The 26,120-nt window shown below is 46.3% G+C and overlaps 2 protein-coding genes across 7 annotated transcripts in view; one reads left to right on the forward strand and one right to left on the reverse strand.

The window, feature by feature from the left end:
- PIK3R3 (phosphoinositide-3-kinase regulatory subunit 3) overlaps window positions 1–6,187 on the forward strand; it is a 311,112-nt gene extending 304,925 nt beyond the window's left edge. For all 3 annotated transcript variants that reach the window (XM_083157435.1, XM_083157433.1, XM_083157434.1), the window contains 2 exons: window positions 62–232; window positions 930–6,187. In XM_083157435.1, the coding sequence (XP_083013561.1) occupies window positions 62–232; window positions 930–1,128 (370 nt within the window). In that variant the 3' untranslated portion in view covers window positions 1,129–6,187. The remainder of the gene's footprint in view (window positions 1–61; window positions 233–929) is intronic.
- The window catches only part of LOC146026623 (uncharacterized), a 64,524-nt gene extending 39,522 nt beyond the window's left edge, over window positions 1–25,002 (reverse strand). The window contains exons 1-3 of one of the 4 annotated variants that reach the window (XR_014454503.1): window positions 24,908–25,002; window positions 8,198–8,312; window positions 6,153–6,250 (exon numbers count right to left, since the gene is read on the reverse strand). Coding sequence is in view for 1 of the 4 variants with exons in the window: in XM_083157436.1 (XP_083013562.1) it covers window positions 6,153–6,250; window positions 8,198–8,312; window positions 24,877–24,986 (323 nt within the window). In the remaining 3 variants the exon portion in view is untranslated. Of the gene's footprint in view, window positions 1–6,152; window positions 6,251–8,197; window positions 8,313–24,818 lie in introns of all 4 variants that reach the window. The other 3 variants (XR_014454502.1, XR_014454501.1, XM_083157436.1) reach the window with 3 other exon arrangements.
- Between the last annotated feature and the right edge of the window lie 1,118 nt (window positions 25,003–26,120).

Consider the following 26,120-nt stretch of genomic DNA (forward strand, 5'->3'; position numbering starts at 1 on the left):
GCACGTGTTGTGCTAGCTGCAGCTTCTAACGTGGCATCTCTCTGATTCCTCTGTGTGACAGGCATTGCTTTGTGAGTGAGGAGGAAGACTGCTTGCCCCATTGTGATGAGAAGACCTGGTTTGTGGGCGACATCAATCGGATACAAGCAGAAGAGTTACTCCGGGGTAAACCTGATGGGGCGTTTTTAATTCGTGAGAGCAGCAAGAAGGGTTGTTATGCATGTTCTGTGGTGTAAGTATCTTATTCATACCATTTACAGTATACATGGTACTCTCTAACTTCAGGCTCCTGTGTACAGGTCCTGGGAGAAGAGCGAGTTGGCTGGCATCACTTGTCCGCTTTATACACAGGAAATGACATATCTGCTTTACCATCGTATTGCCCCTCGGCACCTGGCGCCTTTAATTGCCTAGGCAGAGTGATACTGGAGACCAGGAATCCCAAAACTATGGCCCCCCCAGCTGATGTGAAACTACACATCCCAGAATGCCTAGAATGATACGGGAGTTGTAGTTTCACAACAGCTGGAGAGCCACAGGTTGGCCAGGCCTGCTATAGACTGTCTGCTTGCACTAGGGGTGAACTATACAGATGCACAAAGTGCTGTATAATCATTACACCTTTTTATAGAACATCTTTCCTCAATACCAGTCTTATTCTTGAAAGTACTCCTAAAACGAAGCATTCTTAATCATCGACCGCAGCTGTTTTTAATATGTATTAAAACCACATTTTATTGCATGGGTTTAGTTCATACGGCCATTGCATTTACTTTGTCCATAAACTCTTCCTAGGAGCCCCATGTTATGGCTTTTTCTATAGCCTGGTTGACTGCCTGACAGTGGGCAGGTAGTATAGTAACTCTGTTATTGTGCGCCGTCCTGGTGTCTACACTCTAATAATCCTTGTGCCGTTTCTCTCCTCCCAGGGCCGATGGCGATGTGAAACACTGCGTTATATACAGTACGTCACGAGGCTACGGGTTTGCAGAGCCATATAATCTCTACAGCACACTTAAGGAGTTGGTGCTCCATTACCAGCATACAGCCCTCATCCAACACAACGATTCTCTTAACGTCAGGCTGGCCTACCCTGTCTACGCACACATGTCCTCTCTCTGCAGATAAAACGGCGGATTCTATGGATCTTTTCTACAGTTTTTACTAGAACTAAGAGGGCATTCTTTCTACTTAGACTGCTTGTTTTGCACAAGAAGTGAATTTGTGAATGTGAAATGAAGAGGCGCAGCAGTACAGGAGGCGTAAGAGATTCCTGGTGCTTCCTGTGGCTCGGCTGTGAGAAACAGAGGGGGCGCTCACTGACTCTGGCGCTGCTGCTCGTGTCTTTGCCATGGCGGAATAGGTGGGGTCGAGATCTCCCACATAATTGTGATATTCCAGCGCTTGCTTTGTATTGAAAGGTAACCGGAGACTTGGGAAAGAAAACCAAAGGATTCTCGAGATTCACTTTTATTTCCTGTAAAGGAAGAAAAAAAAAAAAGGACTAATAGTTGCTTTATTTTTTCCAACAGTCAACAAAGTTTTGGCTTCCACAGCACTAACTCTTCACGTGAGGAAACGTCGATATTTTTAACCAAATTCAACCACCAAAACTTTGTTTGTTGCTGGATCGAGCACTTACGTGGCAATGATGTTGGCATCTGCACATATTTGTACGCCAAAACTTGAAAAAAAAAAAAAGTGAAGAAAAATGGTGGTTTGAAAACACTAATCTGTCGATATTGTGTTCTACTTTCGTGTTTTTTATTTTAGTCCTAACTATAAAGGCTTTCACCCTCTGGATGGCAGTCCATTCTGTATAATTACAGTGTATCTGCCACCCAAAGGGTTAAATTGTTCCTTCAAATTTTTTTTTTTCCAAAGTTAATGAAAATGGACACTTTGCTTTGGAATGTAAACTGCTAATGAGCTGGTGCTCCATTGTGTGAGTGTGTTGATGCTTTCAGATGAAAGGACCGTGCTTCTAGATGGCTTGTTTCGGAATAAGTCCACCCTGCTGACCCCAGTGATTGCAGCTACCGCTGTCTCTGTCTTCAGAGAAGTAACTAGAGCAATATGAGTGTGAGGCTGAATCCTATATTAAATAATGTCACGTTTCTCTTGGAGTCTGTAGGGCACTGAAACAAGAGTTCCAGAAAAGCCTGGAGTTATATGGGGTGCTCTAAACATGTGAACTCAAATTCAGACGATTTGAAAAGGATAGCGACTGATAGCAAATATATAGCAGATGTGTACTGGGGTGGGGGGGGAGAACCAGTACACAAATTATACCAGGTTCAGATGAATTTATGAACGTGGATAGGCCAAGTCACAGGTTCTCAAAATCTGTCCTCAGCACTGACTTTCAAGTGAAGTTATTAACTCTACCTGTGGATCTGTCGAGTGACTTGGAAACCGTGAACTGGGTGGGTGGGGTCCTGAGTTTGAGAACCACTGGGCTAAGGACATAATCTGTAAGGGGTGGGAGACACCCTAAGAATGGGGTAGTTTGTAACGGAGGGGGAACCTATGAATGCCTTATTGTGTGGGAAGATCGAACACCTGCTAATACATATGTTCTCTTATTCGTTCCAATGAAATACATGATGACTCTGTAGAAGGGTAGTGTCCATCGTATGAAGCCATCCAGAAGCACGGTTCATATCTTCCAGTGTTTTCATTGTCTCCATCTTCCTAGGATCTCTGCCCATTTTATAACCATGCTGCCTGTTGCACATCGGCTTTCCAGTTTTTATTTTTGCACTCATTCGGCACTTGGTACAAAATGGATACGCAGCAGACACACTACAAACCAAGTGTAAATGCACTACAGCAGTTATAATGCCAGCTGGAACTGTGCAGCCCAAATGTAGAATGGGTGAGGGAAAACTTGCAATGAGGAGTAAATTGCCCAAGCTAATCATAGACTTACTCCTGCAAAAACGCCATTTCTTCTCAAAGAACAAAGTATATGATCAGTAAGTTATGGTGACTGATACAGAGGGCGAGGCCCTCCGCTGGCCATCTCCTGATACTTCAAGTCGTGTTGCTTAGAGAAGGAGTTGATGGTTCCTGCGTAACGTAGATTTGGATCATCGCCTCTGTCTTATAAATAAAGTCATCGTATGATAATGGAATAACTGTGCAATATAAATGTGTGATTTTATGTTTTCAGTTGGCTTACTGGATGTTTGTGTAGTGGGGCGTCGAGTCTAAATCATCCCTTTGTCTTTCTTTCGATGGCGTGATTGCAAGTCAGTATTATATATTGGTGGGGTTTTGATTTTTGTTCTTAGCTTATCCAAGCATTTCTCCCTCGGCACGTTACCATGTCCGTCAGTGGTACCTCAAGAACCACACTGCTAGTCCCCTTTTTAAATGCTCTTTGGTGTTTTCTAAATAGTCTTCCACAGTATCCATGTGTAGCCTATGTTCCGTAAGATTGTGCACAAGCAGGCACCCATATGAATTGCCGAAAAAGGCTCGGATTGCCTGTACAATGTTCTAATCCCGCCCACTTGATACTTTTTCCTGTACGGGAATTACCAGAGCTGAAACGCTCTGCTGTCTGCACGAATGCTCTGATTGGTTACTGCTTTATATGGGCCCCACCTACATGTCTTTGTCCTGTTTGGAAGAATGAATAGAGTAGGTGCTCTGACACTCGGCAGATACTGCGCAGAGCGACTTCCGGTCTTGGTATCTGTGGTGCTGCTGTTAAGGGAACAAGTTACTGTAAGCGGCTGTTCGCTTTAATACCGTTGGGCGAAATGCTTCGTCTCCTTTTGAAGAAGACACAACCTAAATGAATTTAACTCTTGGTACTTGAACAATCTGTGTGTAACTCTGTTTTTATAGGATGCTGGGACATGCAACTTAAATGACTTTTTCTACGTTTTGCTGTATTTCTGCATTTACAGGCAGAATTGTTTCAGGGGAATCCTAAATCTAGGAATTAAGCTTTGTATTCCATAGGTGAAGTAACTGTTTTTGAAATGCCATTTCTTTTGCGTAGGCCTCTAATTGCATTGGTTACTTTACATGTAAACTTTAAGCTGATATGAGAGCTTTGTACCGCTTCTCTCGTAGGTGACCGAGGTGGTTACTTCTGCCCCACCCCCATGTATTCTGTACGGATAAAGGGGGACCCCTGCACCGCTGGCTTTCTAATGCACATGTATGATGCAGCTAGCTCCAGGGCTGTATGTGTTGCCTGGGTGCTGTTCTCTCAAGTGTGCGTGTGTGTGGGCCAAAAAGTTTTCCCATCTTGTGTGGATTTTGTAGTTGGGTAATGACTGTAACGGGCGGCGCCCTGGTTGATGATAGAAACAGGAATATGCAGCTACACTGGCATGGGGGAGGCCTACTCCCCTTGAACAGATATCTCTTATTTGATCACATCCTCCTTACTTTTTTTTGCCTGAGTCTCTTCCGCTCACTCTAGATAAAATGTTCCTATGTCAGGGGCTGTTGCTGGGGGGGGTTACTCTATGTATTATTGTATCCTCCTCCCTTTCATTGCTCAGATAAGTGACTTGTTTCACCTTTTCAAGGGGGGCTTGCTGTAGTACTGACTTGTATCTGGTCTTAAGCTGGGTACACACTAGCGAATCCTGTAGTTATCCATTTAACAGTGCTGCAGGAGTTTGATCCAATGCATACACACTGATGGATCTGCATGATATTGGTCAGTGATGTGACCAGTCTACCTGCTCCGTACACTCTGCTACCTGTGACTGAATAAAGGGAAGCATTAATCTTTTTATAATACACACCTTCATTCTCTATCCATAGATGTATACACTAACGCCGCTCGTGAGGAGGATACTGCATGTTTCAGGTGCTGGTGAACACCGGTTTGCCGCACTTTTACGTACAGTTCCTAATTTGTACAGAATTTAATATTTCTGTAACTTTCCCCCAGCAACTTCCTCTAGCGGCATTAAGGAACTTTAAAGGGCTTTTTGTGATCAATACAAGACCAACTTTAACATTTCCAGTTGTGATCGGAAGTGACCAGATGATGATCAATCAGTTTTGAACCCAGCCAAAACCAACTGTTTGTATATTTTTGCATTCAATGTATTTTAGTGATTATTATTTTATTTAATTTTTTGTTTAAAGGACAAGGCTCCAATTAAAGAGGAGAAAAATCCATTACATTTCAAATGCACTCATTTTATGTATAAAGATAATGCTATGTTTGACATGAGTAGAATTTTTTTTTTAATTATTATTATGTACTCTGCGGGACAGAAAGCTTTTCAGTTTATTAAAGCTTAGGAGGAATATGCAAACAGGTTTCCATTAACTAGAACCCAATAAGCTATTATGATGCAGTCAAATTTTGCACATCTATTTCTTGGCTGGTCTGTAACACCTGAATCAGGTCGAAAAGGTGGTTTTTGGTATGTATTGTGCACAGCATTCAGCTAGGATAAAAAGGAGGAAATCTCTCCGCGCCTTCGTACACATTTCTGATTGGTTCAGGATGCCACCGCCTCACTCCAGTCTGGTTCTCAAGTGACTTTTTTTCTTCCTGTTCTACTGAATTTCGGCATGTAACTTTGGTACTATGTTACTCTGACTGTTAGTGTAAAATGTTCCGTCTCTCTGTGGTGTGCTGGGTAAATGGGTTTCACAAGAAACAAAGTATATGTTTTGTGTTTCTCCAACAATCATGAGCTATAGATGTTAACCAGGATTCTCCTTACGGATACTTGTCACCAGATGGGGGAGGGGTTTATAAGCTCGCTGCAATAATGCTTTTCCATAAGTCACCTGTGTTGCTGTCTTGTATACATTACATAGAACCAGCCAGGTTATATGGATGGGGAAGCTTTATAATCCCAGCACACACACCCCCCCATACTAAGTGCTAACATTCTGTCACAATCTAGCATCTGGCTGAATTTCCTAATAATCCTCTTCCTGTATGTGATCGATCCTTACCGGGGATTACCCCCACACTGGCCAGTCTGGTGACTTGTATTGTTCCTCAGTATTTGCTTTTGGTTTGGTACCATGGTGCGCTGTTGTTACAAGTGAACTTGTATCTTAATTGTTCAATACTCCTGTATCGGCTGTATTTTTACCCCTGTCACATGGGGGAAGATCTGTGTACACCATTTACATGGTTTCATGAAACTTACCTGTCTTGCAGAATTAAACAGAATATTTTCTTGATCATGTGGCTCTGCTGTGTTTTTATTTCATCCCCAGCGATTCTGTTGTGAGGATTCACACGTCCCTAAAAAATAATAATAAAAAAAAAATGATAGGGGATAATGTGTGGTTGGAGAAGAAAAGACAAAGAATGGAATACTACAGTGAACTTGCTGAAAGAATGTCTGGTCCTACTGAAATAGTGACAGGTGGCCCTGGGAACAGAATAAAAAAAAAAAATGAAAAGGCCAAAACATTGGTTCCCAAACGTGATGCCTCATGGCACTTGCAGGGGGGAACTGGGTTTGTGGGCCAGGACCAATTCAAACTGGTCCATTTAATAAGCAAAATGAGTACAGAATAAATATCAAAAAACATTTGGCTTTAGGGGCCACACAAAAAAGTTATGATACTCTAGGGTACCATAATTCTGAATACGTTTAATTTATGAACCCCTATGAAGGAGCCAGCTAAAAGAAATCAATGCTCAACGGTTTCCTCTTGCACCAGGTAATATAAATCTTTCAGAGCCAATGGTAAGTCCTGGCACTGTATCATAATAGCCACACTCCTGAACCCAGTTGAGGTTAAAAAAAAAAATATATGGTTCTAGAAGAGACTGGCTAAAAAGTTCCACCCACAATGGAAGTCTCCAGCCAGGAAATGGCCACCATTATTATAGTTATATTCCACCTGGTGAAATACCGCTAACTCTACCAATCCATGCTGCTGACACTATTCTATAACTGTAGAAACCACTTCTACGCTCAAGCTCATAGATGATGATGATGATGATGATGATGTTGGCCTCCCAGTTTTCTAACAATGACATGACCACTTCAAGGGTTGGAACAGATCACTCAGTATTCTTATAGTCTGGTCGCTCTTGGTGACCGGTTGATGGTACATATAATACCAGACCTGTGACATTGTGTGACTGACCCTTTACTGCACCCGCTCTAAACATGGGCCTTGGTCAGTGGCTTGAACACTGTCCCAAGCTCCTGAACAATAACCAAAAGTCCGGGTCCACCTAGCAAATGAAGCCCATGAAACCATCTAGCAGGAAGCATCCACGGTGTCCAGTCCCATCTGATCATTGGAATAGTTACAACTCCAAAGTAGTGACTTATAAAGAACCCCTTAAATGAAAAAAAAAAAATCATCCCCTGTGAAAGAATTGTACTGTTTTGTAAATGATAACACTAATCATCGATGCTGAGGTAACGTTGTGGTGCTGATCCCAAATGTGACCGACCATGCAAAGTGCTCGACTGAGAACTGATTGTATATAAGTGATCGGTCACTGAGGGGCCATATTCTAGAATGATCACAGATTGAACAACTAGAACGGGCATTTCCAACCTTGGTGCTACAGGCTTTTGCGATATCTAGGCTTCAGCATATCTTACTGTAATTAGTAACCCAATTATTTTGATTTAATCATCGGTGCTGAAGCCTAGATATCAGTAAAACCTTGACTGCTAGTGTGCCTTGAGGATCAAGGTTGGAGATGCCTGACCTAGAATATTTGCATTTCTCGGCTTCTAGAATGTTCCACTACATGTGTGCATAGTAGTGGCTAAGTTTCATAGTAATCCAAGGCGATCCATTATTTCAAGAACAGGAGCTAAATCGAAAAAAATATTCATGATTACTAAACACAATTGTTAGGCTGTTTATCTATGCAATGACATCGTCTCCATCTAGAAGGGCAATTAACCTGGAGAAGCTGCTTCAGCCAGGTAGGGGATAACTGGCACAATCTTTGTGAAGTCCTTTTTGGATTCCATTAAATCAGGCACATCCAACGTTGGCCCTCCAGATGTTTTGAAACTACACTTCCCAGCATGATTTGCAATAGTTTTAGCATTCTCTAATAGCAAAACTGGCAAAGCATGCTGGGATGTGTAGTTTCACAACATCTGGAGGGCCAACGTTGGACATGCCTGCATGTGCACATTCCCTTCAGCATCCAGCGCAATAAAGGAGTCTTCATCAATGAATGAGAAAAACTCGGTGTCTACCTCACCTTCCCCATTTCATGAGAGGTCTGAGTAGAACCCTGAAGGATCGCCGGAAGTTGATGCTTCTGTGTTCTAAAAGTGGCTTGTATGCTGCTGCGACAATGTGCACCCAGCAGAGTTCTGTAGAGAGACGACAGACAAATATAAAGCCACAATAATAATTAGAGCACATTGGATTGTATCTCTATATGGACTATTGATGGAGCATCTGTCCTGGTATCTTTTTTTTTTTTCTTGCACAAGTGTTAGATAATTGCACAGAACTTGGTCAGGTCCATCTGCAGAGTAATCAATTAAATCCATGCTTCTAACCAAACAAAAATAACCACCAAAACTTCTTCCCCCAAAGTAATTCAACGTAGATGATCCGCTGCAGGCTTGTGTGTGTAATGTGGTCATCCTGTATTTAGTTAGACAGCAGTTGGAGAAGGTGGAACACACCAAGGCCCTTATTCTGGTTCAATTTGACAAAACCATGTGCACTGCAGGGAGGCAGAAGTAACATGTGCAGAGAAAGAGAGTTAGATTTGGGCGAGTGATTTTGTTTCTGTGCAGGGTAAATACTGGCTGATTTATTTTTACACTAGTATAGATCTCACTTTGAAGTAAAACCCCACCCAAATCTAATTCTGCACAAGTTACATCTGCCCCACCTGCAGTGCACATATTTTTGTCCATTTGAGAAGAAATCTGCCTTTGCGAGTGAACCAGAATAAGGGCCCAAATTTCCTGATACGGTGGCCTGTAAGTGGGTATTTCTTAACACATTTTCATCTCTGTGTTCAATCATAAAATGGGATATTCACTATTTAAAGAAAACTATTTTTCAATCAACTACATTGTTATAAAAAAGGAAAACATTGTATCAATATTTTTTTTTCCTTCCAGGAGTGGACCCAATATATATTATACAATCATTTTTACACACAGTATTTTTACTGGGAGAGCGATAAATTTGTTAGAAATACAATGCCAACCAATAAGACACAGCCTTTAATTTACAGGCTGTGTTTGAAAAATGACAGGAGCTGTTTGATTGGTACTTTATCTATCAATCGCTGAGCTGTGATATATAATCCCTTTATGTCTAAGGATAAATCTCTGTAATGCACAATGAACAAAATGAGTTGTTCTCAGCTTGAACCTGAAGCTCTTTATCATGAACCGGATTATGGCCAAACAGAAGCAAATCCTATCCCTCACCACATAACTGAACCTAAAGATGACATATAAAAGGGGATTTTTGTAAGAACTTACTGTTGAAACCCCTTTCTCTGAGTCCAGTCCGGTGACACAGCTCCACCTTGGGATGTAGGAGGGTCCGCAGGAGCCAAGGCACCTATAGCTGAAAACTTTCCACTGGACGCAGGCTCCTCCCTTCTGCATACCATCATGCTTCAGTTCATCTTAAAAAGCACAACTCAGTACAATGCCCGACATCTTATATGCACAATCATCTTACCATAACATGACACACATGCACGGCATGACTTACTGAGCGTAGGGGAGGGATCGCTGTGTCACCGGACTGGACTCAGAGAAAGGGGTTAGAACGGTAAGTTCTTACAAAAATCCCCTTTTCTATTTTGTCCAGTCCGGTGACACAGCTCCACCTTGGGACGTTCATGAGCCGGTCCTTTGGGAGGGTACACTCAGACCGCCAGTTCTCATCACTGCCTGTCCAAATGAAGCGTCCTCCGACGCGAACTCATGGAACCTGTAAAATTTGGTAAAGGTGTGAACAGAGGACCAAGTGGCAGCCCTGCACAACTGCTCCGCTGTAGCTCCATGATGCACTGCCCAAGAGGAAGCAACTGACCTGGTGGTATGTGCATTTATTTGAGAAGGAACCGGTCTGCCCACCTTGGTATAAGCAAAGGCAATTACTGACCTAAGCCACCTGGCAATGGTCTGCTTAGGAGCAGGCTAACCTCTCTTATGCACATCATACAAAACCAGATCTGTTTTGCGGATGTCCTTTACCCTTTCCACGTCTAGCTGAAGCAATGGCTAACAAAAAAGTCAGTTTCCAAGAAAATTACTTAAGGTCAGCCGACCTTAACGGTTCAAAAGGAGGATTCTGCAATACTGACAGAACCAATGATAAATCCCAAGGCGCCACCGGCTGCCTGTATGGTGGTTTTAACCTGGTAACACCCTGCAAGAAGGTTTGAACCTCAGGTTAAAAAGCTATCCTTTTCTGGAAGAAAATGGACAGAGCAGAAAGCTGTACTTTTAGAGACTGTAATCCCAAATCCAGCTGAGAAACCATCCTGCAGGAAATCTAACAATCTAGACACCTTGAACTGGAGGTGTGCACTTTCTGACGCTCACACCACCTGATGTAAATCTTCTAGACTCGATGATAGTTGGCAGCAGAGACTGGCTTATGAGCATAGTCTGGATAACTGCATCAGATAGACCCTTCTTCTTTACTAAGGAGGTCTCATAAACCAGGCCGTCAAACTGAGCCGAGCTACGTCCAGGTGCAGAAAAGGCCTTTGTATTAGAAAGTCCTGACGGAAAGGAAGGGCCAAGATTCCACTGATAACCTCAGAATGTCCGAATACCATGACCTCTTGGGCCAGGCTGGTGCATTTAGAATGGCCTGCACTTGCTGAGACTTCACTCTTCTCAATACCCGCGGTATCATTGGGAACGGAGGAAAAATGTAAACCAGGTGAAAATGCCACGGAACGGTCATGGCATCCACCGCCCAAGCGGCTGGGTTCCTGGCTCTGGAACAGAATTTTGGAACCTGACAGTTGTTCCTGGATGCCATTGGATCCACCTCTGGAAGCCCCCAGCGACTCACAATCTCCTGGAATACCTCCGGTTGTAATGACCATTCCCCCTCCAGCAGGTCCCTGCCTGCTGAGGAAATCCGCCTCCACATTCCGGATCCCCGGAATGAATGTAGCAAACAGAACCGGAATGTTGATTTCTGCCCAGGTGAAGAACCGCAAGACTTCCTGCATTGCCATTACGCTGTGAGTCCCGCCCTGAATATTCAGGTAAGCCACAGCTGTGGCGTTGTACGACTGTATTCTGATCAGAAGGCCCTTCAGACAATCCTCGGCCTGTTGGAGAGTCTTCTAGACTGCTCGAAGTTCCAAGATATTTATTGGAAGTCTGGATTCCTGTTTGGACCACAGACGTTGCAACCGATGGTGAAGGGCAACCGCCCCCCAACCCCTGAGACTGACGTCAGTTATCACCACCCAGTCCCAAGAGCGCAGTGACCACCCCAGCTGTAACGTCTCTATGTCTGTCCACCAGAGTAAGGACTCCTTTGTCTCCTGAGAGACAAGCAAACCTTCCCGTTTCATGATTTTCACATTCCCTGACCAACAGGAAAGGATGTTCCATTGAAACGTTCTGGAATGAAACCTGGCAAACTGACGCTTCTTGAACGTGGCCACCATCTTGCCGAGAAGCTTTACCCCTTGCCAGACTGTAGGCCATGAAGCCTGCAGTAAAAGTAGTACCAGCTGACGGATAACCCATGCTTTGGACTCCCGTAAGAATACCCAGTGTAAATGGGTGTCCAGGATCACTCCCAGAAACTGCAACCACTGAGAGGGAATTAAATGGGATTTGGGCAGATTGAGCACCCATCCCATGTCCTGCAAGAACTGTGTCGCCACTGATAAATGTTCCAGTAACTTTTCCTCTGACTCTGCTTTGATTAGCAAATCGTCTAAGTAGGGGATAATCACAATCCCCCTCAGCCTGAGTGACGCAGCCATGACCGCCATCACCTTTGTAAATACCCTCGGTGCTGTAGCCAGACCAGAGGGTAGGGCCTGGAACTGTAAATGAGCCTCCCCTATCGCAAAGCGCAGTAAGGACTGATGTTCCTTGCATATGGGTATATGCAGATATCCTGTTATCCGTGGACATTCAGGATGCATAACAGAGGAGGTGTAGCTGAAGGCCGCCTGTAGGAGGGACTCTCAGGGGTTTTTGCTAAATTTTCCATAAGTGAATTCATCTTATGGATCCCTTACGCAGTGTCCTGTATGACCTGCAGCAACATGGGGTCCCCTTGCGAATGAGCAATGGATCCCATAGAAGTCTGGGAGGAAGAGCTAGGGCCAGGAGACTTAATAAAGTTATCCGTCTGCCTATTAAGAGCCTCAGCCAAGGCATTCATAGACCTCCCCAACACCGCAGCCCACGCAGGTTAAAGTTGCACAGACCTCTGGGCATGCGCATCCCTGGGCACAGATTTGCAAGCAGTGCAAAGGTCCCCTTGGTCCATCTGTTCACATGTTAATTTAACCCCGCAAACACTGCAGTCCAATAACATGTCCCGCCCCACAGCAGCAGCATCATCACCCATGTCAGTCATTATAACCCACGGTGCACAATGTCAGGCAAAGCACAAGTAATGTATACAATGTACTTATCTGTCTGCTTGCTGTAAGTGATCTCAGCATCAGCGGGGATAGCGCTTTTCAGGAGAAACTGCACCCTGTGTACTTCTGGAAGAAACAGCCAGGCTTCAGCTCCGCAGTATGGAGAGAGAATGGCGTCCGCACACAGAGTAGGAAGGGACCAAGTCCCTGCTTCAGCGGGGTAGGAAACCAGAATTGGCGCCTTTCCCCCTTTAGCTGCTCCCACAAGTGTTTCTTCTCATCTCCTAGTGCATCCCCTTCACTCTGGGATCACTTGGAGTCCTCCAGCTGCACTGGACACCTGTAATAGACTTCACCTCCCTAGTGGGATTTCAGTCTATAAGCCCTTCCAAGATGGCGCCCGCCATTGCGGGAGGTCCTTCCCCCACGATCCCCTTCTAAGCAAGGAGCCAGTTCCAGACGCTCCCAGGGCCCAGCAAAGCTGGAGTTAAGCGCTGTGCAATGGGTGCAGACATCCCACACCTGCACACAGCGCGCTGACAGGACGTGCTTCTGTCAGCCTCTGCTGCACTCTCAGTGTGCATCGCTTCTTGTCAGAAGCAGCACACTGGAAAAAAAAAAAACCTGCACTAACATACTAAATTAATAAAATAATAAAAAAACCTAGCTAATCTAGTAAAAAAAAAAACAGAAAAAAAAGCTGGCTGCAATAGCAGCCAATCAGCATAGCACCCACTCCTGTGGGCACCTAAAACTAACTGGAGCATGATGGGATGCAGAAGGGAGGAGCCTGCGTCCAGTGGAAAGTTTTCAACATAGGTGCCTTGGCTCCTGTGGACCCTCCTACATCCCAAGGTTAGCTGTGTCACCGGACTGGACGAAAGAGAAACACAATTTATGTAATATTTACAAACTTACTCAGCAAGAAACTTTTTGACCAGGGGTCCCATGAAAAAATTCTCATACGCTAGGGCACCATGATTCAAAAAAGTTTAGGAACCACTGTGGGAGCGAGAGTAATGCTGGGTACAATCCCACAGCTTCCCTCCTTTCCATAATGTTTCCAGCACCAAACTTCTGGGGGTATAGCAATTGTAGTATACACCCTATGGGGACGTGGGAAGAGCCGCACTGTAGATGCACTACACACCTTCTAGGGGTCCTGGAGGCATAGGAAGGGTCACGCTATACACCTCCCGGAGGCATAGGAAGGGTCACGCCATACACCTCCCAGAGGCATAGGAAGGGTCACACTATACACCTCCCGGAGGCATAGGAAGGGTCACGCTATACACCTCCTGGAGGCATAGGAAGGGTCATGCTATACACCTCCTGGAGGCATAGGAAGGGTCATGCTATACACCTCCTGGAGGCATAGGAAGGGTCACACTATACACCTCCCGGAGGCATAGGAAGGGTCACGCTATACACCTCCTGGAGGCATAGGAAGGGTCACGCTATACACCTCCTGGAGGCATAGGAAGGGTCACGCTATACACTTCCCGGAAACATAGGAAGGGTCACACTATACACCTCCCGGAGGCATAGGAAGGGTCACGCTATACACCTCCTGGAGGCATAGGAAGGGTCACGCTATACACCTCCCGGAGGCATAGGAAGGGTCACACTATACACCTCCCGGAGGCATAGGAAGGGTCACGATATACACCTCCCGGAGGCATAGGAAGGGTCACACTATACACCTCCCGGAGGCATAGGAAGGGTTGCGTTATACACCTCCCGGAGGCAGAGGAAGGGTCACACTATACACCTCCCGGAGAAATAGGAAGGGTCATGCTATACACCTCCCGGAGAAATAGGAAGGGTCATGCTATACACCTCCTGGAGGCATAGGAAGGGTCACACTATACACCTCCTGGATGCATAGGAAGGGTCACGCTATACACCTCCCGGAGGCATAGGAAGGGTCACACTATACACCTCCCAGAGGCATAGGAAGGGTCACGCTATACACCTCCCGGAGGCATAGGCAGGGTCACACTATACACCTCCCGGAAACATAGGAAGGGTCACACTATAGACCACCTGGATGCATAGGAGGGGTCACACTATAGACCACCTGTAGGCATAGGAGGGGTCACACTATACACCTCCTGGAGAAATAGGAAAGGTCACACTATATTAGATGTAACTGGTCTCTGAAGGAAGGAGTTAACCCATTTATGGATGGTTACCATAGAAATGGAAAATAATAATAAAAAAAAAACATAAAAAAAACCTTAACTTGCATTAAATCAGTAGATTGTAACAATCTTTTCTTGAAACCAGTAATCACCATCCTAACTCTATTCCGAACACTCCCAGAGGATAATTTAAACGCCTGAAACATAATTGTAGTGCAGCTTATAAAGAAATCTTAGTGGTCCCATTTACAGACGGGAAAACATGACACAGAATCCATTCAGCTGTCTTTAAATGAAGTAAAAATAATGAACAGGGGAAAAAATACTTGATTACAATCCAAAACAAGACTCACATCCCATCTGAGAGTGTTATCACAGAATACAATTCCCCATTACTGGAGGGTTACAATTAACTATGGGTAAGGCTTTTTTAAAAATATATATCATATATCGTACACAGGGCCGCCGACAGGGGGGTGCCAGAGGTATAGCTGTCCTGGGCCCCACAGTGGCACCGCACCCCCCTCGCACCCGCACAAATCCCCCACCCGGCGCCGGCGGCCAGGCGCGCACAATACACAGTGCAGCCTGCAGAGTGCCGAGCCTAGGATACAGAGGGGCTCGGCGCTCTGAAGGTTGCACTGTGTAGTGAGTGCTCCGAGACCAAAGACCTAAGTCCCGGAGGGAGAAGATGCTGCACCGCCGCCACCGCTGGTAAGTAATAGTAATTGTGTGCGTGTGGGGGGGGGGGGGGGGGAGTGCCGCCGCGCAAGGGGGGGGGGTGTCAGTCCCGGGCCCCAACATTACTAGTGGCAGCCCTGAACGTACATACATCTATCATTTGGCCAAAGTCCATAAAAGCCAGACCTCTCCCCCAGGCGGGGGTTGATTCTCTGTCATCAAGAGTATCTGATTGGGTTGACTCCCACCGTAATAAATACGTCCCTACTCTGGCATCCTACATTAAAGATTGAACTGGCGTTTTGCAGATGGTAGATCATATTCAATTGGATAAAAATGCCAGTTGGGGGAACGATAGATATAAATTCTTTGTACACATCCATACCTCATGACAAAGGTTTTTAGTGTATAGATATATACATAAAGTGCTACTGCGAGATGTGTATTTCGGAAGAGAAGAGACGCATTATTTTGAATTGTTTCAAATTTGTGTTGAAATCTTATTATTTTACTTTTCTGGGAGATTATTACCATGAACAGTGCGGGACGGCGATGGGGGCGATTTGCGCCCTGGGGTTCGCAAACTTGTATCTAGGGGAATGGGAGTGTGAACATATTTATAATAATAACCCATTTCTGCATTTGATCACTATGTACAAAAAGTACATCGACGATTTGATCTTGGTGTGGTCGGGAACACAAGAACAGTTTGCGGAGTTTATAAAGTATAAACATGTTAATACATATAACCTGTCTTTCACTTCTAAGTTTGATTCCAAGACTGTGGATTTCTTGGATCTGAGTTTAGAAGCTATTGAAGTCCCGGAAAATTATGAATACAGTATTGTGTCTACTACTTTTTTTTAAAACTGTTGACTCTAATAATTATCTTGATTATAAGGGCAGTATTCAATGAGGCTGATTCGCCGTGTTCTACGGTGAATGTGTGCTATTTTTGTGCTTTAAGGTGAATCTTTTTACTGAAAAACTGATTTGCCCTATTCAACATGCACTATTCGCCGACGGCGAACAGTGAATGACGGACAATTCGCTGTCTAATAGTCGCCGTAATTTGCTGTGGTTTTTCAATGTGATTCGTCGTGAGTGTATTCAATGATCAGATGGCGAATTGCTTTCTAAGTGATTTTCGCAATGTGTCACCGTGCAATTGCCATCTTTTAATGGTGAACTGAACTGTAAACTTTTAAAATAAAGGGTTTTTTTTGTTTTTTTTATTTGGTGTAAAAAAATCTGTATTTTTTTTACTGCACATGAATATATATATTTTTTTTTTACACATAACAGCCAGCAGGGGGCCGGGAGCTGCTCATTAAATATTTATATTTTCACTTCACACTGCTCCCGCTCATTACATATGCACAAGCAGGAGCAGTGCAGCGGCTCCCTACCCCAGTCCCCTGCCAGCTCTCCCGGGGGGCAGCTTCTGCTGCCTTTGTCCCCGGGATCCCTGCTTCTGCCCCACAATGTCTGGCGCAGGCAGGAAGGCTTCCATCTCCCTGCATGCCGCCGTCCCCCGGCTCCGTGCGACATTCGCCGCAGGGGGTTAAAATTCGCCATCAGGGGCAGCGAGCCCCTGCGGCATTGAATACGGCGACAGGGAGGGCTGGCAGCGAATGCTCCAGCCCTCCGGAACATGGTGACTGTGCAGCGAATCTTGAACAGGATTTGCTGCACATCGCGATTATTCACATTGAATTACTGCCCTAAGAGTTGCCACCTGGAAAAACAATCTCCCCTATTCACAACTATTGCGACTACGTCATAATTGTAGTACTATAGAACTATTCAATAGTCTACTATTACTATAGATAATACTATAGATTTCTACTATTCAAGTAGAAATCTATTGTGTTCGTTTTAGGGAGAAGGGATATCCCGAAATTTTAATCCAGACAGTGATTGCCAGATGTAGGGAACTAGATAGAAAATAATTGATAAAAGTAATGATATCAGGCGGATTCTTACCAAACATTGGCCGATAACAAAAATGGACACCTACTTACATGATGTTCTGAGTGTAAGACCGGAATTAATTTTTAGGAGAGCAAGTAAATTAAAAACTCGACTTGCACCTAGCTTATTACAACTGGAACCCGCGTTGAATAAAATATATCAAATGCCAAATATCAAATGCCATCCTTACAGGGCTTCTATAAGTGTGTCAAATGTAAAATGTGCCCTCAGAGTTTAAGAAATACAAAAAGATAGAAGGCAGGAATAAGAAGGACATGTACCTTAAAGGGTTAATGAACTGTCTAACAACCTGTGTTGTCTACCTGCTTGTATGTCCGTGCGGGAAGCGTTACGTTAGCCAAACTAAAAGAATGTTAAAAATAAGAATCCTTGAACATTACCGTAACATTAAGAACAGGATAACCACGCACAGCGTACCCCGGCATTTTAAGAAGTGCCAATCGGGGAATCCAGAGGGCATGAGATTTATTGGTCTGGAGCAGGCATTCCCAACCACGGTCCTCAAGGCACACCAACCAGGGCCGGTGCAAGGTCTTTGTGCGCCCCAGGCAAAAGGGGGGGGATGTTTGAGGGCGCTCTCAGCAGCAGTTAGCAACAGCGATAGCGCTGCCTGCACACGCCAGCAGCAGTAAGATCACTTACCAGCGCTTCAGCGAGCAGCAGCCCCCCGCACGCCGGTCCAGCTCCCTCTGCACATCTGGTGACCAGTCGGAAGCAGCGTTATACTGCTGCCCCAGAGTGCACTCTCCACCTGCTCCCTGCCGCTACGCAGCCAGCAGCACACACTGATTTCAGCCCCCACACTTGTGTGCTGCTGGTGGCCGGATGACAGAGCGGCCGGGGCGAGGCTGTAGCACCAGAGCGGGGCTGCTGGGATCCCCTAGTGACAGGCGGCATGGAGCACCCCAGCAAGTCCACAGTGAAGCAGCGCAGTCCGGGCAGCGGCCAGCAGCAGGACGAGTGGCCGGGTGCTGGGGAGACAGGAAGCAGCATGGCCGGCGTACCCGCATAGCAGCAGTCCCGCGCAATGGCATACACAGCACCTCACAGCAGCAGGTGAGAGGTGACACACACAGTGCATAGTGTTGGTGGCACCTAACTAGTGTGTGCATCCGCTGAAGTGCTGGTTGGTGATCTTGCTGCCATAGTGCAGGCAGCGCTATCGCTGAGGCGCTTATCCCACCCTGGAAACTGGCCTGGAAACTGTAGCGGTGGCTTAAGTGACCTGCTGCCACACATAAATAAAATTAATTTAAATGATGGGCTGAAATGGTGCGCCCTCCAGTGGCCTGCGCCCTAGGCAGCTGCCTAAGGCTGCCTAGTGGTAGCACCGGCCCTGACACCAACAGTGCAGGTTTTAGTGATATCCAGGCTTGAGCACAGGTGACTTAATTAGTACCTGAGTGATTTGGATTAAACCATCTGTGCTGAAGCCTGGATATCACTAAAACCTGCACTGTTGGTGTGCCTTCAGGACCGTGGTTGGGAAAGCCTGGTCTGGAGCAGGTCACACTAGACATAAGAGGTGGCAACAGGGATACTTTACTTTTAAAAAGAGAGAGTCGTATTGGATTTTTATGCTGGATACAATGTGCCCTATAGGGTTGAATGAGGGTATGGAGATCACTCCATTTCTAAGATAATTATGTGTGTTTTTTGCATGAATATTATTAATAGTATTTTTATGAAATAACTATAAGATTGTAAAATATAAACGTTATGTGTACTTTATCTCTCTCTGCTTTATACGCATCATGTATGTGTGTTTTATACATTTTAATTTTCTTTTATAAGCGTACATATATTATATATATATATATATGTTTTATACTGCTGTGTTTTAGCCATTGTTAAATTGTGTAGCAGCCGAGAGGCTCTATGTGTACAGTGATGTCACTTGCGGATAAGATCAAACATTGATCTGTTTATGATTTGCTTAATGAAGAGCACCTGTATGGATATATGAGAGGAGTCTGACTGATGCTAGACCAGCCGTCTGACGAAGTCCAGTGTGACGAAACGCGTAGGGGCGTGGCCTAGCATCAGCGTGACTGTGGAGCCGGAGTTAGAGTGTAACACTGCTGCAACTCTGAGCCGCTGCCTGCGGTACGTGACCTCACCCTTTATTCTATATGTTTTTTATTGAATAAAATTGTCTTTTTAAAGTGGTAATGCGCCATTGGAGCGCCCACCTTCTTTTATTCTAGAATATATCAGTAGTTTTTATTAAAAAGATTTAAGTCAGGTATCAGAGCAATGAAAGAGGGGAAATGACACAGAGGGCGATGGGAGGGGCGTAACGGCGGGAAGGTTACAATTACAATGATCACATATCAAATTAGCAGTCAACAGGGGCTTCATTTATACTAAAAGGGATCAGGCAGTGTGATCCAGAGGAGGGGGATTGCAGCACAGTTCAGAATTCATATAGGGGAACCACACCTACTGCCACCAACTGCCATTCCAAACTGAATGGGTGTGGCTCCCATATTTGAATTTTGAAGTTAGCCAAAGCAAATACTTCTACCCAAAAAAAGTCCAGAGCCAGAAAGTAGGATAAATATGGCCTCTATCAGCACAATGACACCAACACAGAGAAGCTTAATAAGGCATAAAACAATAGAATAGTGTGATCTCCATTTCCGTGTGATGAAGACATTTACATTTATTTTTATATAAAGGACATAGAACACAAAGCAGCAGAGACAGTAGGAGATTGTTCTCCCGTTAAACCAAACAAGTCACAAATAAAGCTATTGCAGCCTCTGGAAGGCTTTCCCAGGGCGCCAGGTCCTGAACAGTGATATGCTCGCACTTCGCTGTATAGGCACAGGCCAGCCATGTTAAGGGTCACATTGGGTACATGTGCCACGGCCCTCGGAGCAGCCCCGACATGCCTGCGTTTTCTGGGCTGCTACTAGAAAACTCTGTGACCTGTCCTCGCAAAGCTGCCGCCACCGCCCCCCCGGGGAACTTAAACTGCAACCGCAAGATGCACCGCTCAGCACTGACCGGCTTTTTTGTTTTAAAACTTATGTCGACCTTTTGACTGACGACCAATAGTGGTCAGTATGACTGTCAACCTAGACTTTGTAGATCTAATGACTGCATACCCCGGGGAACACGGTCAAGTCGTTTTTTCAGCAACCCAGTGTGTCGGGATAATGCGGCAGTGAATGACTCAGGGATCAGACTTTCCATGAAAGGGTCTGTGGATCACTGTACTGTAAGCTCCCCAGGCTGAATAAGGGGTGGTGCAGTCGCTGGGGTTCGATTTGAGCAGACAGTGTGTGGGGGCCCCAAATGTGTGGAGGCCCCATGACAACTTCCCATGTCGCCCCTCCTTTAATCTGGCTTTGAGAATACGTTTATCTTTTTTAATTCGATTTATAAAAGTACAATTTCCAGGGGTCGGTCAGCTGACACGTTCATTCTGACTCAACTTGCCCTTTAGGAAAGGGAAACCTCTCCCATCAGGCAGTGGTGCAGACGGTCTGCGTGACTAACTCTACACAATATCCAGAAACGCTGGGAAGCCCTGAATCAGGAGAACGAATGCAGAGCATCAGACCAGGCCGCCTAGAACGTGCAGCCTCTCTCAGGGCTCACCATGAGCCATCACAAAGTTGCAGCACTCGTCCCGCTTGCAGCAGGCAGTTCTGCTGTGTCAGGCTTTCCTGTCTCCAGGCTTCTCCGCTTGTCTTTTGTTGCAGCTGCTATTCAATCCAACAAGGAACAGGACACCTTGGAGAGCGGCCAACAGCCGGCTGTGAGACAACACCTGGACGGACGGGCTTACAATACCGTGCAAAGCTAAACAAAGACAAATCGCTCTTCAGTTTCTCTGCTGAATGTGCCAAGCTCATTCCCAGTCATGCAGACATTATTATTTCACAATAAGAGCCCTTCAGCTGGAGATGATAATGCTCCGGCCTTTCCCTTAAAGAGATAAGAAAACCCTTCCCTGACATATTCCACATTATTCTTTGCTCATTTTCTACATGTTCTACGTATGTTTTGGAGCTGGGAACTGACAAATACATTCATGTGCAGCATACAGTTCCCCTCGCAAAGCTGTGTCAGAAAGAACCAACATCTAGAACTCAGTCCTAAAACTTTGGAATGGAATACAAGGAGATGTTCAAATATTTAATTTGTTACCGTTTGGTGGGAAATACTATTTTCACATATGATATTAAATGTGCGAAAGTCAGTGCACCACATCAGGAAACATTGGCAGCGTTATATAAAAGCTGTGTGACCCACCCTGATCTCGGAGTGCCCAACTGCCGCCCATCAGGCTGGAAAATGTAGCAATACAGCAATAGGAAATCCCCTATTCCCCAGGGAGGGGGGTTGATGATGAGAACGTGTCATACGGTTTACAATCTTCCCAGGAATTAGCATCGCGGTCATTCTGCCCAAGATCTGAACGTGTGGTGTTCTGACAAGTTGTAGGAAACTATGAGGATTATTTCTGGGCAAGTTGGCAGCCTTGCGAGTCCACCAAACCCGGCCTTGCGAATGGTTGGCTGGCGACACCCATTCACAAGCGCAATGCGCACAGCAGGGCATGTGAATGGATGTTACATAGAACGCAATGTAACTGTCATTGAACACTGCGTAATCTACTCCTGTCTTTTATTTTATTTTGGGATTCTGGCAGATCACATGCGGGAAAACAACCCGATACCAGGGATTAGTTGGCTGTATGTGACTGTGTGATTTTGTCCTCATGTCTGTGTTTTTAGGCCTTTTCCCAACATATTCTACATGCCCCAGTAGTCCCTGGCACCCAGGGCATGCAGGCACTTCTAGTTCTGCAAGTGCTAGTATACACAAGCTTTCTAATGCATCCAGGGAATGCTGGGATCATTAGTGCAAAAGAGGACAGCATCACCAGGCATCGTGGATGTGAGAACAGATCAGTGACATCATACTGTAATGGTGGGGGACTTGGGAATACAGAAATGTGCACTTTGCAGTATTAGACATGTTAAGGTTCCAGTAGCACATGCAGGTTGGGTTTCTGAGTACCCAGAACCCCCCCCCCCCCCCCCCAATCAGTGCTGGTCATTGAGTACTGTAGTCAGTGACGATCACTGCTGTCTGCAGTACTGCCGGGTGCCACTAGGTGCAGTACTGCCCTCTCCACTAGTTGTGCCCTGCTTGAGAGGTGAGAGCACAAAGTGAAAGTAAAGCTGCTGAGCTGATAGAGGGACGGAAATGCAACAGCTCAGAGGCAGGAGCTGGCAACGGGGAGATTCTCTAAACTAAAAATGCGGTAAAAAACGTTATCAGGGTTTTTACCGTATTTTGGGATGCTCTCAACATCCCCCTCCGGGTTACCGAGGCGGGGGGCATCACCAGAAAGATTTGGCGATGCCCCATAGAAGCCTATGGGCTTCTACCGCAACCCCCTGCTGCACTGCACTGACCCCCCCTCACCTGTGTCCGGGCAGCACAGTGCTGTGCTGCCCAGACCTGTGACCTCCTCCTCCCTGCACTGTAATCCTCTTCCGGGTGCAGGGAGGAGGAGAGCCCAGCGCAGCAGCAGCAGCGCCGGGTAAGGGAGGGAGGGGGGAGCTGCCCGGTCACTGTGGGACAACCCGCTGTCTCCCACCGCAAAGGACAGCTCTTAACGCAAGAGCTGTCCTTTGCCATAATTATCGCATATGTGATAATTATGAATGCGATGGGCAGCGAAGCTGCGGTGCGAATGTTAGAACATCCCCCCAACGTGAGGGAAAGACCTGACTCAGGGGGATTTACACTCAGCAGCTGGGATTCTACACTGCAGGTTCGTGTCATTACTGTGTAAGACGATATCTGCCCGGGTGCCTTCCTTGGTAGAGGAATACTACCATACGTATAGAGACAAACACAGGCGTCACTCCGGGGCTTATGGTGAAAAAGCTTTACTGTGTGGCGGTCAACGCCGTTTCGGGTTTCCCCGTCGTCAGGACCAAAATTCACAAACCAAAATTTTGGTCCTGACGACGGGGAAACCCGAAACGGCGTTGACCGCCACACAGTAAAGCTTTTTCACCATAAGCCCCGGAGTGACGCCTGTGTTTGTCTCTATATATATATATATATATATATATATATATATATATATATATATATATATATATATATATATGTATGCAGGCTTAGACCGGCACTTGGTACATCTGATCAGCAAGGGGGTGCCTTCCACAAATAGGTATAGAAGCGGTATTCAATCAATGACATGAAAGAAGACTGGAGGCGGCACTCTCAGTAAAAAAAGTAACGGTGTATTTAAAATATCAAAAACATCGAAAACACAGTGGAAAAAATCACAGTGCAAAACGTGTCAGCATATTGTGTCGACCGTTTCGGAGCATTCGCTCCTTCCTCAAGACTGCTGGCTGTGCAGTAACTTTCAAACAAAAATAGTGTGCAGAAAAACAGGATATAGTGCACACTATTTTTGTTTGAAAGTTACTGCACAGCCAGCAGTCTTGAGGAAGGAGCGAATGCTCCGAAACGGTCGACACAATATGCTGACACGTTTTGCACTGTGATTTTTTCCACTGTGTTTTCGATGTTTTTGATGTTTTAAATACACCGTTACTTTTTTTACTGAGAGTGCCGCCTCCAGTCTTCTTTCATGTCATTGATTGAATACCGCTTCTATATATATATATATATATATATATATATATATACACACACAAAAACCTAACCTTCCTTTCCCCCAGGCCTGACCCTAAGTCGCCACACCAGTACCTAAACCTAACTCCCACACTCTGCCGCCTAAACCTAACCACCCTTCTAAGTGCCTAACCCTATCTCCCCCACACCCATAGCCTTACCCTAAGTTCCCCCTCTAGTGCCTAAACCTACCCCCCCCCCCCCCTTTCCCGGTGCACACTCCTGCTGTTTGGCATGCCGCCAGTCAGGATTTTGGCACTGGCATTATAAATGATTTTGGGATTCTGGCACCGGTATACTGGCGGTAGTCAGGGTGCCGGCGTAGGTATATTTAGCACTGGCATCCTGACCACCGAGATGTACACACACAGAACCCCCCCCTCCCTTAGAAACCCTGTGTTTGCCCCTGTTCCCACAACACTAACCACAATGCAACATGCTTTCTTGTACTGCAATTTCTGCTAATCATGTTGAATATTACATCACGATGTTAAATGTTAAAGCTCGCGCCTCCAGCACTGGAATAAGAGACTTTCTTGGAAGTTTGACTTTCTTGGAAGTGTAGACAGGAGAGAGCTATTTCCCTAATAAAACATCTTAGAATAAACACACCAGACTTACAGAACAATGGGGCAGATGTATTAAGCTTGGTGAAGAGATAAAGTGGAGACAAAGTGGTAGGAGATAATGCACCAGCCAAACAACACCCAACTGTCCTTTTTCAAATACAGTGTACTGCCACCATGAAACCTCCTAGCACTGACCAATCACAGGAATGTAGGGGGGGGATTATCGCTGCTGTCTCTAGCCTACATACAGTACACCTCAATCATGCAGTCCGCCATGACCCCACCAGGTCCCCGCCGCATGCTCCCCTCGCCCCGGCCGGAAGTGATCCAGACCGGGCGGCGGCTGGCGGGCGTCCGTTCCATCAGTGGCGCAGTTCACTCCAGCCCAGGATTCTCAGGCAGCACTGGTGCGCGCACACTGACTCTCCCCAGCCCCGCCCTGGATGGAAGTGACTGGATTACGGCGGCTGCTGGCTCCCCGGTCTCAGCTACCCCTGCAGCAGTGAGCGCTGCTGGGGGTAGGGAAACTCAGCCCCCGAGGGCATCCACCCCAGGGGATGAAGGGGATATGTTGGTTATTACAAGGGGATCCAGGACACCCCGCTGCCAGGGTTTCCTGGACCCTCTGCAGGGGCTGTATCCGGCAGCAGGGGAGCACTGGCTCCCTCTGCTAGCGCATATACAGCTGCGGGGTTACAGGAAGCTTCAGGGGGTTTCTCCCTTAGCGGTATGCTGGCGGGACAAGGCCCCTCCAGGGGTACTAGCCATACTTTACGGCAGGCGCAGGCCCCCATTGCCCCAGCAGGGAGTACTCCTCTCCAGCTCCCGCAGTTGCCTCCCAGGATGTCCGGTACCGCGTGGGACCAATAACAGGGCGGCCCTCCGCCACAAGGTATCCATACTGGTTATTACCCCGGTTTTGGAGCAGGTTTTCCCCAGTTTTTTCCACCCTTAGGGGGGCATCAGGCATCCGTGGCATGGTCATTCCTTGCCCAGTCGGCCCCTAGCCACCCCTCCGGTTACCCTTCCCAGCAGCATTTTGGGTGCCCTCCCTTCCCATGGCAGGGTCAGGGGTACCAGCAGTTTATGGGTCCCATCAGCCAACCCTACGTCCAGAGTTGGATCGGTGCACACCCTCCCCAGAGCTCCTATTGGCAGCCAGGTACAGCCGGCAGGGCTTTCACCTATGCCACAACCCCCTCCAGCTCCCAGGCGTTTGCGTCTCCACCGCCCCCGCTCAGTAGTGCGGTTACTACCACAGCCACCCACTACCCGTGGGCAGCTGGGGTTTTCCTGGGTTTCAATGATTCACTAACCCCTGTACATGTTTCTTCCGAGGTCTCAGCGGACGCACGTTCCATGGAGGAGGTGCAGTCTTCAAGGGAGAACGTTCCAGCCAGAGCCCAGGGCAGGGATTCTTTCAGCCACGCCTCTCCATTCTTCGGTGTGGCCCCCGAAGAGGATCCAGCCGCTGCAGGGACATACCAAGGACCCAGG

The sequence above is a fragment of the Crinia signifera genome, chromosome 8, assembly GCF_055691185.1.
Source record: "Crinia signifera chromosome 8, ASM5569118v1, whole genome shotgun sequence".
Classification (NCBI taxonomy): Eukaryota; Metazoa; Chordata; class Amphibia; order Anura; family Myobatrachidae; genus Crinia; species Crinia signifera.